The sequence below is a fragment of the Pollachius pollachius genome (genome assembly GCF_949987615.1).
Source record: "Pollachius pollachius genome assembly, chromosome: 3".
In the NCBI taxonomy this organism is placed as follows: domain Eukaryota; kingdom Metazoa; phylum Chordata; class Actinopteri; order Gadiformes; family Gadidae; genus Pollachius; species Pollachius pollachius.
This window is the reverse complement of record NC_136936.1, coordinates 661,055-679,592: the sequence shown is the minus strand read 5'-3', so window position 1 is coordinate 679,592 and position 18,538 is coordinate 661,055. Positions and strand designations below refer to the sequence as shown.

The 18,538-nt window shown below is 50.6% G+C and overlaps 1 protein-coding gene across 1 annotated transcript in view; it reads right to left on the bottom strand.

Annotated features, from left to right (window-relative positions):
- The window catches only part of dscaml1 (Down syndrome cell adhesion molecule like 1), a gene marked incomplete at both ends in the record, with an annotated part of 32,784 nt that overhangs the window by 2,537 nt on the left and 11,709 nt on the right, over positions 1 to 18,538 (bottom strand). The window contains one exon of the mRNA XM_079732820.1: positions 7,640 to 7,960. Within this exon, the coding sequence (XP_079588946.1) occupies positions 7,640 to 7,960 (321 nt within the window). The remainder of the gene's footprint in view (positions 1 to 7,639; positions 7,961 to 18,538) is intronic.

The window sequence follows — 18,538 nt, the reverse complement described above, 5'->3', positions numbered from 1 at the left end:
CAGCTAGCCCGCACAGCTAGCCCTGCAGCTAGCCCCTGCAGATAGCCCTGTAGCTAGCCCTGCAGCTAGCCCGCGCAGCTAGCCCGCACAGCTAGCCCTGCAGCTAGCCCCTGCAGGTAGCCCTGCAGCTAGCCCTGTAGCTAGCCCTGCAGCTAGCTCCTCAGGGAGTAAGGAGCCTAATGAAGGAGCTCCAGCGTTGTGTTTTTCCTGCGCTGCGTCGGGAGACAAAAGACGTCCGGATATTGGACCCGGCGGGGGAAGGGCGAGCGTGATGATGTGATATAAAATATTAGATATTAAACATAAATTATACTTATATTATAGATTATATTATGTATTAATATTATATTTAACACGGCCTCCGACTGGAGAGAGGGACCTCCCACTCTCTATTCCCACCGTCAGACTGGGGTTGGAGGATAGGGAGATCGTAATGACGTCAAACACAAGAACGCACGCACACCTGTGCACAAACGCACGCACACACTCAAAATCACACACATACAGACACACACCCATGCACAAACGCACACATGCACACATTCACACACACAGACATCCACACATCCATACAGACACAGTGAAACACATGATTATGCGCGCACACAGATAAGCCCCGCCCTCCTGGTGATATTATTAACCCGCTGGTCTTAGGGACCAGAGCCGGGTCCCTAAGACCAGCGGGTGGACCAGAGCCGGACTGGTCTCCCAGTAGCTCTCCCAGTAGCTCTGCCTCACGCTGTGGCTCTGCACCAATGAAACGCCAGCTGACAGGAGACACCAGGTCCACCCCTGCTGCTACGGGTTCCACAGGGAACCCCACTCCGTGTTCTGCTGGTTCCACAGGGAACCCCACAGCGTGTTCTGCTGGTTCCACAGGGAACACCACGCCGTGTTCTGCTGGTTCCTGAGGGAACACCACGGCGCGTTCCACAGGGAACACCACGGCGTGTTCTGTTGGTTCCACAGGGAACACCACGGCGTGTTCTGTTGGTTCTGTGGACTGACCTCCACGGGCTGTGCCCGCCGCCTGGCCGCCATCTTGTTTGGCCCGGGCTAGCGTTCAGTACGGAGACGGACCCGGGAGCCAATAGCGACCGGGAGGGAGGGGGAGCCTTCTGATTGGCCAGGGGCCGGGCGCAGAACACTAATCTGAGGTGAAGTTTCATTTGTAAACCGATCGAAGACGAAGGACAAATAATTCAGCTCAGGTCTTCATCGGCTCCTCCTGCCCCCGATCAATGAGCCGATCGATTGAGTAGCCTCGCTCCTTCAATCATTTATTTACTGCTGATTGATCGGCGGCCGCTCGTCACCGCGGGAAAGTGTGTGTGGGGGGGGGGGGGGGGGGGCAATGTCATGTGGCCTCTCCTCTAGAGACGATGGAGGGGCTTCTGGGACCCCAGAGATAACACTGAGACCCCAGGGTCAGGGGTCACCAGGGGGTCTGTGAGGGGGGGTCTGTGAGGGGGGTCTGTGAGGGGGGGTCTGTGAGGGGGGGTCTGTGACAGGGGGAGGGGCCTCTGTGAGGGGGGGTCTGTGAGGGGGTCTGTGAGGGGGGGGGTCTGTGAGGGGGGGTCTGTGAGGGGGGGTCTGTGAGGGGGGGTCTGTGAGGGGGGGGGTCTGTGAGGGGGTCTGTGAGGGGGGGTCTGTGGGGGGGGGTCTGTGAGGGGGTCTGTGAGGGGGGGGGGTCTGTGAGGGGGGGGTCTGTGAGGGGGGGGGGTCTGTGAGGGGGGGGTCTGTGAGGGGGGGGTCTGTGGGGGGGGCGTTGGGACGTGTCGCCGTACGCGCCCCCCCTCCCAGAGGAGGAGCGGACATTACACACCCCCCTCTGAGGACATGTGACAGGATGCAAATGGCCGCCCCGGCGGATTTGTAAATTGCACTCCCCCTCATCACACACACACACACACACACACACACACACACACACACACACACACAGAATCATTAGAATGTTACTGATGCCTGACTATATGCAGCCCTGGTTGCTAGGGAACGGGCTAAAACACAGCTCTACGCGCGCTGGGAGTCCTGTATCACTGTCGCCTCAATAATTAACGACGGAGAAACCAAATACCGCATTTACTTATTCATAAAGCAGAGAAAACACGGAGACGGAGAAAGAGACGAGGAGCGGAAGGGGTCGGGCGAATGAGGAAATAAAAGAGCACGCGTGATTGGATGGACCGGGCTCGGTCTCATTATGGGATGGATATGAGGGGAATAACACAGTCCTTGTGTCAGGTTCAGGGGAACCCAATTAACTGGTTGATGGAAAGGTCAGAGAGAGAGAGACACAGAGAGAGAGAGAGAGAGAGAGAGAGAGAGATAGAGAGAGAGAGAGAGAGAGACAGAGGGAGAGAGAGACAAACAGAGAGAGGATGAGGGAGGGAGAGAGAGAGAGCGAGACAGAGGGAGAGAGAGACAAACAGAGAGAGGATGAGGGAGGGAGAGAGAGAGAGAGGAGAGAGAGAGAGAGAGAGGATGAGGGAGGGAGAGAGAGAGAGAGAGAGAGAGAGAGAGAGAGAGAGAGAGAGAGAGAGAGAGAGAGGGAGGGGGGAGGGGGAGAGAGAGAGAGAGAGAGAGAGAGGATGAGGGAGGGAGAGAGAGAGAGAGAGAGAGAGAGAGAGAGAGAGAGAGAGTGAGAGAGGGAGGGGGGAGGGGGAGAGGGCATGGCGAGGGCAGCAGCAGCTGCCAGGTGAACTCTTCCAGGTCTAGTGTGTGCGGCAGGGCAGAGGGGAGATGGGGTGAGGTAGTGAACAGGTGAGGTAGTGAACAGGTGAGGTAGTGAACAGGTGAGCCGGCTCACCTCAGAACCAACCGGGGGGGCTGTTACGAGGGGCCCCCTGACTGCTGGAGCCATGTGTCCTGCATTGTGTCTTGAATTCCCTCTAAGTGGAAGTGCTGTGTGCATTACATTAGCATTTGTATTATGGTTAGGGGGGGGGCTTACATGCGGAGGGCAGGGAGGTAGAGAAAGGCTCGCTGTTAGCTGTCGGGGTGTCACTAGCACACCGCCTGTTAACAACGGACACACAACCTGGGGGTCACAGGCTCACCTTAAGGAGCCAGGAGCTGTCTTCACCAGGCCGCCCTGGAGCAGTGTGGGACAATAAGGGAACGGGCTGAGGGGAAGAGTTCCACCATCGGGACAAATGAAGGGATGGGAAGTAAAGGGATCATTTTCCCTTAGGAATCCCTCAGGGTTATCCCAGCTGTCTATGTTGTAAACGGGAATGGGTTATCCCATCTGTCTCTGTTGTATACGGGAATGGGTTATCCCAGGAGTCTCTGTTGTATACGGGAATGGGTGATCCCAGCTGTCTCTGTTGTAAACGGGAATGGGTTATCCCAGCTGTCTCTGTTGTATACGGGAATGGGTTAACCTAGAGATTGTTAGTGCTTGGCACTTCTTCTGACAAATTAACTTATTGCAAGTCGCTTTGGATAAAAGTGTCTACTAAATGACCTGAATGTTAAAATAAATAATGATTTAAAAATAAATAATAAATAATGAATAAAATATGAATTGTTCAAAACATAAGTAAACGCCTCATCTCTTAACAGAACAGAACTAGGAGGAACCCCATGGACCACCGTAACTGGGCACAAAGAGCCCAGTTATGAGAAGGGTTCTGACCCGCTACCTGTTTACCTTCCACGGGCCAAGGGGGCGGAGCTCGGGGTCTAGAGAGGGCGGAGCCTAAGGGTCAAAGGGTCAAAGGGGGGCCGGCATGGGTCGGCACCCTGGGTAACGGCCGAAGATGGCACGTGTACCCGCATGCATGCTAGTGCACGCTAATGAAGAGATGCTGAAGGAATCACTCAGTCCCAACACATGGGGGACGAGAGAGAGAGAGAGAGAGAGAGAGAGAGAGAGAGAGAGAGAGAGCGGTGCACCGTGATGCATACTGGAGATCCACCAGACAGGTGCCAGAGCTATTATTGGCCCACAATCAGCATGCAGAGGAGAGGGTGAGAAAGAGGGGGAGGGAGGGGGAGCTGAGGAGAGATGAAGGGGAGCAGAGAGAGAGAGAGAGAGAGAGAGAGAGAGAGAGAGAGAGAGAGACAGGGAGGGGGGGGTGGGTGTCATACTGAGAGCCTGTCAGCTGTCACCGTTCTCCTGCACCACCTGAGACAGGGCGTGGCACATCCCACCGCTCACACCTCTGTTGCCAATGGCAACCAGAGTTTGCCAGTGTGTCTGTGGAGTGTGTGTGTGTGTGTGTGTACAGTGTGTGTGTTCATGTAGGTGGGTGCGTGTGTGTATGTGGTGTGTCTGTGTGCATGTTTCATGAGTATTTGAGTGCATGTGTGTGTGTGTTTCTGCATGTGTCTGTATTTGTTGTTGAGTGTGCGATGTGCGTGTGCATGTGTGTGTAACACGAGTCTGAATGTGTGTGTACATGTGTGTGAGAAATATGGGCCGATGTGTCTATTATGTGTGTCATAATGAGTGTGTGTGTCTGTGTGTGTGTGTGTGTGTGTGTATGCAGGAGGTAATGAGGTATCCATAGAATCGGTGTAATGCAGTGTGCGTTTGTGTGCACTAGTGCATGCGCGTGTGTATGTGTGTGTGTGTCTGTGTGTAAGCATTTGCGTGTGTGAGCGTGTGCGCGTGTGTGTGTGTGAGCATGTGCGCGTGTGTGTGCGCGTATGTGCGTGGCTGCGCGTGTGTGTGTGTGTGTCTGTGCTTGAGCGCGTGCGTCCTTGCGTGCGTGTGTGCGTGTGCGTGCGTGAGTGCGTGTGTGTGTGTTGGGCGGCTGGGTTGCAGTTGCCTCAGCGTTTAATTGATTAATTGTTGTAATTATTTGGGAGGAAGGTCACCCCAATTCTAAGGCTGCCTCAGAGGTCACAGGCAGGCTGCTGGGACCGCGGCCCCCCGGGACCCCCAGCCCATATGGGGAGCTGTGTGTGAGTGTGTGTGTCTGTGTGCGTTTGCCTGCGTGTGTGCGTGTCTGTGTGTGAGTCTGTGTGTTATGTGTGTGATGTTTATTAGAGCTTAAATGGAGCCATTCTTTGAAGGGTTTCCAGTGAATTCAACACGGTGGGTAATTACAGCCCTGAAACATTTTCTGTCTGTCTCATCACAAAATGTCTTCCCAGGAAACGTGCGTGGTTCTGCGTTCTAGATGTTCTTTGTTTTAGAGGTTCTGCATTCTAGAGTTTGTGTGTTCTAGAGGTTGTGCGTTCTAGAGGTTCTGCGTTCTAGACGATGTGAGTTCTAGAGATTGTGCGTTCTAGAGGTTCTGCGTTTTAGAGGTTCTGCGTTCTAGAGGTTCTGCGTTCCAGAGGTTCTAGAGGTTACGTTGCGTTCTACAATCGTCTGCTTTGTCTGCAGCCGACGACCAGGAACCTCCGAGCCAAACGCCCTGACAACGAGCTGGCAGCCGGGCATTGCGCGTGTGTGCGTGTGTGTGTGTGTGTGTGTGTGTGTGTGTGTGTGTGTGTGTGTGTGTGTGTGTGTGTGTGTGTGTGTGTGTGTGTGTGTGTGTGTGTGTGTGTGTGTGTGTGTGTGCAGTTAGGGGACAGATGGAGTGACTGGGAGACAGGAGGCTTGCTGGCATGGGCTAGGCACAGGCTGGTGTGTGTGTGTGCATGTGTGTGTCATAATGAGTGTTAGTGCACGTGTTTGTTTGTGTGCATGCGTGTGTGTGTGTGCACGTGTGTGTGTATGTGTGTCATGCTTGGCCAAGTGTGTGTTTCTTTTTTGTATCCAAAGTGTGGTACCAAGCATATATTAGGCCAGTTGTGTGTATTCCAGTTGTTAATGTGTGTTAGCCAGAGAGTGAGAGTCAGAGAGAGAGCCGCACCCACACACACACACACACACACACACACACACCTTGCCTCAGTGTGTCTCCAGCAGTGACCTTGGCGTGTGTGTGAAGGGGGTCGCCACACCAACTGTCTGCTTGTGTATGCATTGTTCTGTTATTAGACCCATAATGCACAGGGTCAAAGGGGATTGGTTAAAGATGTTTAACAGTATTTTAAGTTGAGCCAACATGGCCATGGACTTGTTAAAAAACAGCTTCAGCGGCCACGACTGGAAGGTTCTCATTTCAGTCATTTCATCTATTAAATGTCATTGTATAGGTGTGGAGAAAAATGGTGAACCAAAATATTTCAGGCACTGAATTTGAAATATTTAACATAAAATAACATATATAATAACATATTTGTTGGTCTCAATGTTTAAACTCGAGCCCCTCCCAGTTAGAATTCTAAATTCTAATTCACGGAGTTGTGTCCACTCTGACTGACTGTAGCACTGTGTGGCGCTAACTAACGTAGCTCAGCTGGGAGTGGGAGGAGTTAAGGGGAGTGGGAGGGGTTAAGGGGAGTGGGAGGGGTTTAGGGGAGTGGGAGGAGTTAAGGGGAGTGGGAGGGGTTTAGGGAGTGGGAGGGGTTTAGGGAGTGGGAGGGGTTAAGGTGAGTGGGAGGGGTTTAGGTGAGTGGGAGGTGTCTAAGGGAGTGGGAGGGGTTAAGGTGAGTGGGAGGGGTGTAGGGAGTGGGAGGGGTTAAGGGGAGTGGGAGGGGTTTAGGTGAGTGGGAGGGGTTAAGGTGAGTGGGAGGGGTGTAGGGAGTGGGAGGGGTTTAGGGGAGTGGGAGGGGTTTAGGTGAGTGGGAGGGGTTTAGGGGGGTGGGAGGAGTTAAGGTAAGTGGGAGGGGTTTAGGGGGGTGGGAGGAGTTAAGGTAAGTGGGAGGGGTTTAGGGGGGTGGGAGGGGTTTAGGTGAGTGGGAGGGGTTTAGGTGAGTGGGAGGGGTTAAGGTGAGTGGGAGGGGTGTAGGGAGTGGGAGGGGTTTAGGTGAGTGGGAGGGGTTTAGGGGGGTGGGAGGAGTTAAGGTAAGTGGGAGGGGTTTAGGTGAGTGGGAGGGGTTTAGGTGAGTGGGAGGGGTTTAGGGGGGTGGGAGGGGTTTAGGTGAGTGGGAGGGGTTAAGGTGAGTGGGAGGGGTTTAGGTGAGTGGGAGGGGTTTAGGTGAGTGGAAGGGGTTTAGGGGGGTGGGAGGGGTTTAGGGGAGTGGGAGGGGTTTAGGTGAGTGGGAGGGGTTTAGGTGAGTGGAAGGGGTTTAGGTGAGTGGGAGGGGTTTAGGGGAGTGGGAGGGGTTTTGGTGAGTGGGAGGGGTTTTAGAATGTCGATAGTACGATTTTTCTAAGCAAAGAGAGAGGTACAGGCTGGCCAGCATTTTGTACTTGTAGAATATATCAGTTATAGGATGTGATTTAATTGATAACATTATTGAAATCCCTATCGATCAGTATTTACTAAACATATATGTCCCGGTCAGTGAGCTACGAGCTACACAGTGGGCCTTTGGAGTTGTGGGTGAGCTGCCTCTCTCAACCGTTCCTTCTGAAAGTCAAGAACCAGCCCGACTCCCTCAGCGATGATCCGTCTGCACCCATGTTACAACTGGAGCACATGACATTTGGAAAATATAAAACTCAGTCAGTGCCAGGAGATTAAAATATCTTGGTTGCCAAGGCCACTGAAACAAAAAATAATAATTTCTCTCTCCGTCTCCCTCTGTTTCTCTCCCTCTCTCCCCCAGAGATGATTCAGGCGGTACGTCCCCCCCCCCCCCCCCCCCCTCCCCCCCTCTCTCCCTCCCCCCCCCTCCCCCCCCTCACCTGCTTTCACGTGGATGCTGGGGCTGCGTATTTTGCCGGCCTGGTTCTCAGCGGTGCAGAAGTACTCGTTGTCGTGGATGATGCTGTTGTAGGCGGAGGGGGAGAAGGGGTACAGCTGCAGCGTGCCGTTGGCGTGCACGTGGCGGATGTGCGGCACGTCGTAGATGTCGTCCCCGGCGGCGAGGTACCAGCGCAGAGCGGCGTGCGGAGCTCCACCCGCCGGGCACGGCAGGGACACGCCCACGGAGCTGGAGAAGCTCACACGCTGCACGGAGGCGTTCACAAAGTACAGCCGCGTGGAGACACCATCCTCACTGTGGACTGGGGGAGGCAGGGGGGAGAGGGGGGAGACAGGGGGGGAGAGGTGCTCATGATCACATGATGGTCGATAGAGGATAACATCTAAAATAGAGAGTGGGAGAGAGAGAGAGAGAGAGAGAGAGAGAGAGAGAGAGAGAGAGAGAGACAGAGAGAGAGAGAGAGAGAGAGAGAGAGAGAGAGAGAGAGAGGAGAGCACAGACAGCGAACTGAGGGGAGATGAGATCCACACTTCCTGTGCTCAGGAGACAATGAAGTGATGAACTAGACAAGCAGAAGCTTCACATTGTTGTGTCATGCAGCCTTAAAGCGCTGAGATCCAAACTTAGAATTACACATAAATCCTCCTCCCATTCCCTGTGTTAGATCCCTCACTGGGTTAGTAATGCTCTCCTCAATGCATCTCATCCGTCCACCAAATGTTGGGATGGCAATTATTAAATTATTGCAGAATATTGTAAATATGAACCAGTAAACATGGGGGCTCTTGGTATCCCCAACCTCCAGTCTTACTTCTGGTAAGCTTGATTAGGTCGTTTAATCTCATGGTCACTGGGGAGACCGGATTCATGAGAGTCCAGATGGAGGACAACTTTATTGATCCTTTATATTCATAGAACAACTTAATATGATAAAAAACATGGATCAGTGCGTCACTGACTTCAATACGCTATTAGCACTGAAAGACTGTAGTAGGACACTTGGTATCACTAACTGTACTTCTATGTATTCTCCTATCCATCAAAATCCTGATTGGAAAAAACATATAACATAAATTAATTTAAGTAAATGGATGAGTTTTGGTATAAAACAATTTAGAGATTTGTTCCATAAAAACATACAACCAAAATCATTGTTTGACTTAAAAGCTGAATATGGCATCCCGAACACAGATTTTTAAAATATCTACAGATTCTGAATGTTGTTGGATCACTAATCAAAGGGATGGTTTATAACGAAAATATTTGGTCAAACATTTTTAAAAGAATAATTTCAGAAGATATCTCAGCAAAGTGATGTAATATAAAATTGAGGATGGAAATTTTTTGCACGTTTTACCAATGTGATTAGTTGAAGGACTTTTTGAATTTGATTCATTCCTTTGCTAAATCAGTTTTGAAATTGGAATTTGATTTAAAGCCTCATCTGTATTTATTAAATGACTCCCAAGACTTTCAGTTGGATAGAAAAAAATGCAGAATATTAACAATTATAACATATTTTGCAAAGAAACGTAAATTAATCTCTCCCAACCTTTACATTGTTCTTCGATCAGGTTTCACATTATTTACCGTTAAAAAATTTTGGAAAAATTGAACGGTGGCCATATTGGCTTCCATTGATCTGTTGCTTGGAGGAATTCTCTAAAGGTTGTCAACAATGATAATGCAATGATTTCAATATTATTTTCACTATTATTAATATTATTGTTAGGATTATTTTTGATTTTATTTTTTTCTGTGCATATACTGAGTGTGTGTTGGATATGTGCATGCACGTAGACCTATGTATGTAGATATGCATGTATGTATGCATGTGTTCATGTTGGAGGAACATAGACATTCTGTGTACAGTTTGTTGATTGTTAATTGTTAAATTATATCTATATTGTAAATCAAATGCCAATTTATCCTGGTCAATGTTTGACCTGGCATTCTGTTTCCAATGCGGTCCACGGTGGAGGTCCCTCGGCCTCCACGAGGAGGGGGGGTCGCGCTAGGCAGCGAGCCCACTGACGGAGCTCCAGACCTGGGGGGAAGAGGCTCGAGGTCCCGTCCAGCCCAGCACACTGCTCCACTAACGCCGCTGACCCACACACGGAGAGCTCCTCTCAGCGGGGAGGAGAATGGGTCATGACCCCCCCCCCTCCCACTCCTGCTCTTCTCCACACACACACACACACACACTAAGGTGCACACACACACTAACATGTGAGCGCATGCGCACACACAATACACACCGTCTCACACAGACATAGACACAACACAAGCCCGCACACAGACACACACACAACACACGCCCTCTCAGAGACTCCCCTGCTCCCCCCTTCGATCCAGAAAGTGTGTTCAGCGGTGAGGGGGGGCAGGGGGGGTTCCAGAGCAGCTGCAGACCTGCACCTCCTCAACCCCGCGCCTCCTCAACCCCGCGCCTCCTCAACATAGTGGCCCACAGTGCCGGAGCTGCTGCTCCTCACAGGGAGGCACCTCCGCCTCTAAGAGAAGCTGCTCCTCTAACAGAGGCTCCTCCTCCTCTAAGAGAAGCTCCTCCTCTAACAGAGGCTCCTCCTCCTCTAAGAGAAGCTCCTCCTCCTCTAATGGAGGCTCCTCCTCCTCTCAGAGGCTCCTCCTCCTCTCAGAGGCTCATCCTCCTCTTAGAGGCTCCTACTCCTCTTAGAGGCTCCTTCTCCTCTATGAGAGGGTCCTCCTTCTCTGAGAGAGGCTGCTCCTCCTCCAAGAGAGGCTCCTCCTCCTCTAAGAGAGACTCCTCCTCCTCTCAGAGACTCCTCCTCCTCTCAGAGAGACTCCTCCTCTCAGAGAGCTCCTCCTCTCAGAGAGCTCCTCCTCTCAGAGAGGCTCCTCCTCCTCTAAGAGAGGCTCCTCCTCCTCTCAGAGGCTCCTCCTGTTACAGAGAGGCTCCTCCTCCTCTAAGAGAGGCTCCTCCTCCTCTAAGAGAGGCTGCTTCTCCTCTCAGAGAGCTCCTCCTCTCAGAGAGGCTCCTCCTCCTCTAAGAGAGGCTCCTCCTCCTCTCAGAGAGGCTCCTCCTTCTCTCAGAGGCTCCTCCTCTTACAGAGAGGCTCCTCCTCCTCTCAGAGACTCCTCCTCCTCTCAGAGGCTCCTCCTCTTACAGAGAGGCTCCTCCACCTCTCAGAGAGGCTCCTCCACTTATTATAGGCTCCTCCTCCTCTTAGAGAGGCTCCTCCTCCTCTTAGAGAGGCTCCTCCACTTATTAGAGGCTCCTCCTCCTCTTAGAGAGGCTCCTCCTCCTCTCAGACAGCTGCTCCTGCCCCAATGAAGAGCTGTTGCCTTGATTAGCCCCCAGGAGAGGAGAAGGAGGAGGAGAAGGAGGAGGAGAAGGAGGGGGAGGAGGAGGAGGGGGTTGTAGACCACCATACAATAATATCTAATAAGTAAGTGTGTGTGTGTGTGTGTGTGTGTGTGTGTGTGTGTGTGTGTGTGTGTGTAGTTCATGGGGGGGGGGTTAAGACCGGTGTAAAGATGTGCTGAGCTCAGCTTGGATGCAGGCCAGGCAACGGCGCCGTGCCCCCCCCCCCCCGAAGCCTCTCCTCACACAATGACACTTCATTAATCCTTCTTCCTGGGTTGTGTCAACAGTGGTGGGATTAGCCCTATCTGCTGCTAATGCTGCGCTATCTGCCCACACACATCAATGGGACTGAGGGCCCATTCAGCCTCTAATTCCTTTACACACGCTCATTTCTATAGATCCTTAGCCTCCGGAGATAGCATCTCAGCAGGCCATTAGGGACGAGGTGGCCAGGGGAAAGGTCATGTGACCGTGTGTCCCCTGAGGAGGGCTTCTGATTGGTTAATCCAGAACTGCTCCGTCCTTACCCAATGATGGGACGGGACTGACAGACGTGTCAAACACCTGTCCAGTGCTAGCGACGCTGGGGGTATTGATATGCCAGACACAGAGAGTTGAATCCACATAATCTCCTTCCACATTTAACACACACTCTCTCTATACCCCCCTAATCAGACCCCCACCACAGACCACCTACTATCCCCCGGGTCACCAGCACAGGGGAGGCAGAGGGGGAGGTTGAGGGAGAGAGAGAGAGGGAGAGAGAGAGAGAGAGAGAGAGAGAGAGAGAGAGAGAGAGAGAGAGAGAGAGAGAGAGAGAGAGAGAGAGAGAGAGAGGGAAAGGAAGGAGAAGGAGAAGGGGTGTGAGGGGGAAGGGAAGGGAAGGAGGAGGAGAGAGTGGGACAGAGGGCGATGAAGAGGGCAGACAGCGAAAGGGTTGTAGACAGGACAGGGATGGCTGGTTAGGGCAAGGTGTGTGTGTGTGTGTGTGTGCGCGCGCGTGTGCGTGTGCGTGTGTGTGTGTGTGTGTGTGTGTGTGTGTGTGTGTGTGTGTCTGTGTACATCTATGTGTGTATGTGTTTGTGTGTGTAATTGTCTGAGAGCATTTTCAGAGGAGGTGTCTGTGTTAGTCTCATCTCCATGGAGACTCATCTCCATGGAGACTCATCTCGACTCATCTCCACGGAGACTCATCTCGACTCATCTCCACGGAGACTCATCTCGACTCATCCCCTGCCACAGCCAGGAACGGGGGCATCTCCTCTGCGTTTTGAAGGCTGAATTTGGGTCAAGTTCACTTCCTCTAGAACCTTCCAGTCAGGTCTGACCCCAGATCAGCCCCATGGACCCTAACCCTAGCCCCAGATCAGCCCCATGGACCCTAACCCTAGCCCCAGATCAGCCCCATGGACCCTAACCCTAGCCCCAGATCAGCCCCATGGAGAGCGGAGCGCCTCCCTCTCTCTGGCCCCGGGGGCCTCCCTGTCTCTGGCCCCGGGGGCCTCCCTCTCTTTGGCCCCGGGGGCCTCCCTGTCTCTGGCCCTGGTGAGCGGGCCTTCTGTTGGGGTTAGGAAACCGTCCAGATCAATGGGGTCCAGGGTTAGCTAACCCTGACCCTACTGAAGCCCTACTGAAGCCCTAGTTAAGCCCTACTGAAGCCCTTGGTAAGCTCTACTGAAGCCCTACTGAAGCCCTAGGTAAGCCCTACTGAAGCCCTAGGTAAGCCCTACTGAAGCCCTAGGTAAGCCCCAGTGAAGCCCTTCTCTTGGCCCTTTAAAGGGTTAGCTATGGGCCATTAGAACTCAGAAACATCTGTCATGTGTTTGTATCATCGTTACTGTAACTACGCCTAACAGCATAAAACCCTAATACTAACTCTAATACCCAATACTAACCCTAATACTAACCCTAATACTAACCCAATACTAACCCTAATACCCAATACTAACCCTAATACTATACCTAATACTAACCCTAATACCCAATACTAACCCTAATACTAACCCTAATACCCCGTACTAACCCTAATACTAACCCTAATACCCAATACTAACCCTAATACTAATCCTAACACCCAATACTAACCCTAATACTAACCCTAATACCCAATACTAACCCTAATACTAACCCTAATACCCCATACTAACCCTAATACCCCATACTAACCGTAATACTAACCCTAATACCCCATACAACCCTAATACTAACCCTTATGCCCAATACTAACCCTAATACTAACCCTTACACCCAATACTAACCCTAATACTAACCCTAATACCAAATACTAACCCTAATACTAACCCTAACACCCAATACTAACCCTAATACTAACCCTTACACCCAATACTAACCCTAATACTAACCCTAATACCTCATACAACCCTAATACTAACCCTAATACCCAATACTAACCCTAATACCCCATATTAACCCTAATACTAACCCTAATACCCCATACAACCCTAATAATAACCCTTATACCCAATACTAACCCTAACACTAACCCTAATACCCCATACTAACCCTAATACTAACCCTAATACCCCATACAACCCTAATACTAACCCTTATACCCAATACTAACCCTAATACCCCATACAACCCTAATACTAACCCTAATACCCATACAACCCTAATACTAACCCTAATACCCCATACTAACCCTATTACTAACCCTAATACCCCATACAACCCTTATACTAACCCTTTTACCCAATATTAACCCTAATACTAACCCAAATACCTCATACAATCCTAATACTAACCCTAATACCCCATACAACCCTAATACTAACCCTAATACCCCATACTAACCCTAATACTAACCCTAATACCCCATACTAACCCTAATACTAACCCTAATACCCCATACAACCCTAATACTAACGCTAATACCCCATACTAACCCTAATACTAACCCTAATACCCCATACTAACCCTAATACTAACCCTAATACCCAATACTAACCCTAATACTAACCCTAATACCCCATACAACCCTAATACTAACCCTAATACCCCATACTAACCCTAATACTAACACTAATACCCCATACAACCCTAATACTAACCCTTATACGCAATATTAACCCTAATACTAACCCTAATACCCCATACAACCCTAATACTAACCCTAATACCCCATACTATCCATAACACTAACCCTAATACCCCATACTAACCCTAATACTAACCCAAATACCCCATACTAACCCTAATACTAACCCTAATACTGCATACTAACCCTAATACTAACCCTAATACTGCATACTAACCCTAATACCCACATACTAAACCTAATACCCTAATACTAAACTTTATAGTAACCCTTATATTAACCCTAACTCTAATCCCCTAATATTAACACTAATAATAACCCTAATACCCCATACTAACCATAATACTAACCCTTATACGCAATATTAACCCTAATACCAACCCTAATACTAACCCTAATACTGCATACTAACCCTAATACTGCATACTAACCCTAATACCCACATACTAAACCTAATACTAAACTTTATAGTAACCCTAATATTAACCCTAACTCTAATCCCCTAATACTAACACTAATAATAACCCTAATACCCCATACTAACCATAATACTAACCCTTATACGCAATATTAACCCTAATACTAACCCTAATACCCCATACAACCCTAATACTAACCCTAATACCCCATACTATCCATAACACTAACCCTAATACCCCATACTAACCATAATACTAACCCTAATACCCCATACTAACCCTAATACTAACCCTAATACTGCATACTAACCCTAATACTAACCCTAATACTGCATACTAACCCTAATACCCACATACTAAACCTAATACCCTAATACTAAACTTAATAGTAACCCTAATATTAACCCTAACTCTAATCCCCTAATACTAACACTAATAATAACCCTAATACCCCATTCTAACCATAATACTAACCCTTATACGCAATATTAACCCTAATACTAACCCTAATACCCCATACAACCCTAATACTAACCCTAATACCCCATACTATCCATAACACTAACCCTAATACCCCATACTAACCCTAATACTAACCCTAATACCCCATACTAACCCTAATACTAACCCTAATACTGCATACTAACCCTAATACCCACATACTAAACCTAATACCCTAATACTAAACTTAATAGTAACCCTAATATTAACCCTAACTCTAATCCCCTAATACTAACACTAATAATAACCCTAATACCCCATACTAACCATAATACTAACCCTTATACCCCATACTAACCCTACATTAACATAGTCACCTCAGTTGTCTCTTTCCCCGAGATGAAGGTAAACAGCGACATTAAAGTGAAGCTCTGAAAACAGAAGCTTCTGATGTGATGGCAAACGACTCGGTCCTATGGAAGGAATCTGGGTCACTGAGTTCACATGCATCTGCACACACCAACATAACAACCCAATGAAAAGGGGAGAGCGAGAGAGAGAGAGAGACTCCCCCCTTACACAGGGAATATTTACACACACAGACACACAAACAGACAAACACACACAGACACACAAACAGACACAGGGACAATTAAAGAGCCGAGGCTCCACAGCCGCCTGCAGCTGAAGGCCCTCATAAGGCCTGTCTGTGTGTGTCGGATCACCCTGTGGAGCAGCCTCCTCCACCCGGACGGAGCCTGACACCATCAGCACCCCGGACCCCCGGCGCCCGGGCCCCAAGCTCCGGACACCTGAGAGTCAGGGTCTTTAAGAAGGGGCCCTGTATTGGCCCCTTATCCAGAACAGTGCGAGACAGAAACGAGGAGCAGAGAGCCAGAGGCTGCGTCCCGCACATCCAGGAGGCGGAGCCAACTCATCACCCAGAGGGTGGAGGAGGAGGAGGGGGAGGAGGAGGAGCAGGAGGAGGGTGGAGGAGGAGGGGGAGGAGGGGGAGGGAGGAGGAGGAGGGTGGAGGAGGGAGAGGAGGGAGAGGAGGAGGGTGGAGGAGGGTGGAGGAGGAGGGAGAGGAGGGAGAGGAGGGTGGAGGAGGAGGAGGGTGGAGGAGGAGGATGGAGGAGGGGGAGGAGGGTGGAGGAGGAGGGTGGCGTAGGAGGAGGGGAGGAGGGTGGAGGAGGGAGAGGAGGGTGGAGGAGGAGGGTGGAGGAGGGGGCGGAGGGCGGAGGAGGAGGAGGAGGGTGGAGGAGGGAGAGGAGGGTGGAGGAGGAGGGTGGAGGAGGAGGAGGAGGAGGGTGGAGGAGGAGGATGGAGGAGGGGGAGGAGGGTGGAGGAGGAGGGTGGAGGAGGAGGAGGGGAGGAGGGTGGAGGAGGGAGAGGAGGGTGGAGGAGGAGGGTGGAGGAGGGGGAGGAGGGCGGAGGAGGGTGGAGGAGGAGGGTGGAGGAGGAGGAGGAGGAGGAGGAGGAGGAGGGGAGGAGGAGCTGCAGCCTGGCATTCACCCAGCGCAGGTGAAGCGTGTTTTGATTCCCGGCCGTCTTCAGGGTTGACTGCCCTGATTACGGGCTGGAAGGTCAAGAGTGAGGCGCAGAGAGAGCCCCCAAACTCACTTCCTGCCCCCCCCCCCAGTACCTCCACCCTCCCCTGTCCTCTTTGTTTCGTTTTCCTTCCATCTTTCCTTTTCTCTTCTCCCTTCTATTCTGCGTTCTCAGTTTCCCGTATGAGCTGCACTGGGCCTGAGAACATGAATATGGATGCAGAAGGAGCAGAGATGTTGTCTGTGGAGAACCAGCGTGCATAATGCTGCATCTCATCTACATCCAACCCGTCACACAAATACACACAAACACCTCCACTCATGCACACACAAACAGACACAAACCAAGTTGTGAAAGAAATGTGTGTCTCTGTCTCTCCCTCCCTCCCTTCCTCTCACACAAACACACAAACATGCACACACACAGTCAACAACATAGTGCAGACAAAATATGTATTTTTAGCATGCATATATACATGCATAACAGATAGAAGCGTCAATGTGTGCTGGGATCACATCAATCGCTCTTCAGACGGTCAATGCTGTATCATTATTGTAATGATGCTAAGACCCCACGGTTCACCGTGATAGGCTGGGCCGTGTGTTTACAATGACATCATCTCTTTATCCCGTTACATTCTGAGGTCACAACGTCAACGGTAATGATGTCTCCTCAATCTGTGGAGGATCAGGCAGGGCCAAGAAACATGTCTGTACAAAGCAGATGTGCACCGTTTTTACGCATACACACGCACAGACACACACACGGACACACGCACACGTAGAGACAGACACACACGCAAGTGCACACACCCCGTTTGTGCCATGTCAGTGTAATATTAGGCAGCAATTTCAGCATTTGAGGATCGACACTCGTTCACTTCAAAAGGATGATTTCCGCTGTTGGAGAGGAAGTGTCAGATTGTAGTGAAGCCTTTCGTATATCAACTCCCCCAGAGACGAGGACGTAAACCGTTTGGCGCTAAGTAGAGTGGAAATACAGCGAGACAGGAACCTGCCGTTTAGGTAGCCTACATGTTACGTGCACTTGTGTTTGTTTCATTGATTTCACACGCACGGAGCCTATGGTGCACGGACATTATATGGCCATCAATGGCCTGTGTAGCTTTCAGCGCATATCAGCATGAGGACAAATGGAGCCTGCGTAAAAAAAGGAGCGAGGTCGCTGCACGTTGAAAGCGGAATATAGTTATTCAATTGCTGAACGCGACCGGCAAACACTTGACAATGAAAACCGGTTTTGCTCGCCGGAGCGCGACGGGGGACGAGCGTTAACCTGAGAGGGACAGAGCCATTACACTGTGCCGTCACGGTGATACTCAGAGGCAGACAAACACTCTCCAGAGTCGGTGGAAACATTAAGATAAGAGACAAAACCGGGAAAAAACGGAGAAATAAAGAAGAAGCGTGGTCCGGAAAAAGGTTCCTGTTCTCCGCGTGGAGACGCAACCGATCGGAGAGCAGGGCCCCCGTGTGTGGTTGGGGTGTGTGTGTGTGTGTGTGTGTGTGTGTGTGTGTGTGTGTGTGTGTGTGTGTGTGTGTCCTACTAGCAGGCATGACTCATGCGGCGATCACCTGTCGCCCGTCCGATCCATCTCTCCCTTTGGTGTCATTTGATTAATTATGACGCACCACCTCTCGCTGCCACATATCAATGCACGGGAGTCGGCGACGCGTTTCAGGAAACCGCGAGGCCTGAAGGCCTCCGGGAGAAACACACACGTCGGCGAGGCTTGGTGGGATCGGTGGGCCTGCTGACGCAACGACCGGACGGTACAGCTGCCACCGACATATGCGTGCGAAACGTATGCTTAAAAAACCCTGATCAGGCACGCGCGCACAAACACACACACACACACACACACACGCACGCACACATACACATGTGTATGAGAGGGAGAGAGTGACACATGTGTGTGTATGTGTCACTCTCTCCCTCTCATACACACGTAAAAAAATTGTGTGTCCCTCTATCATATAGGCTACACACACACAACATAAATTCACAGAAGTTTTAATATTACATAACGTAGGCCTAAGAAATTCA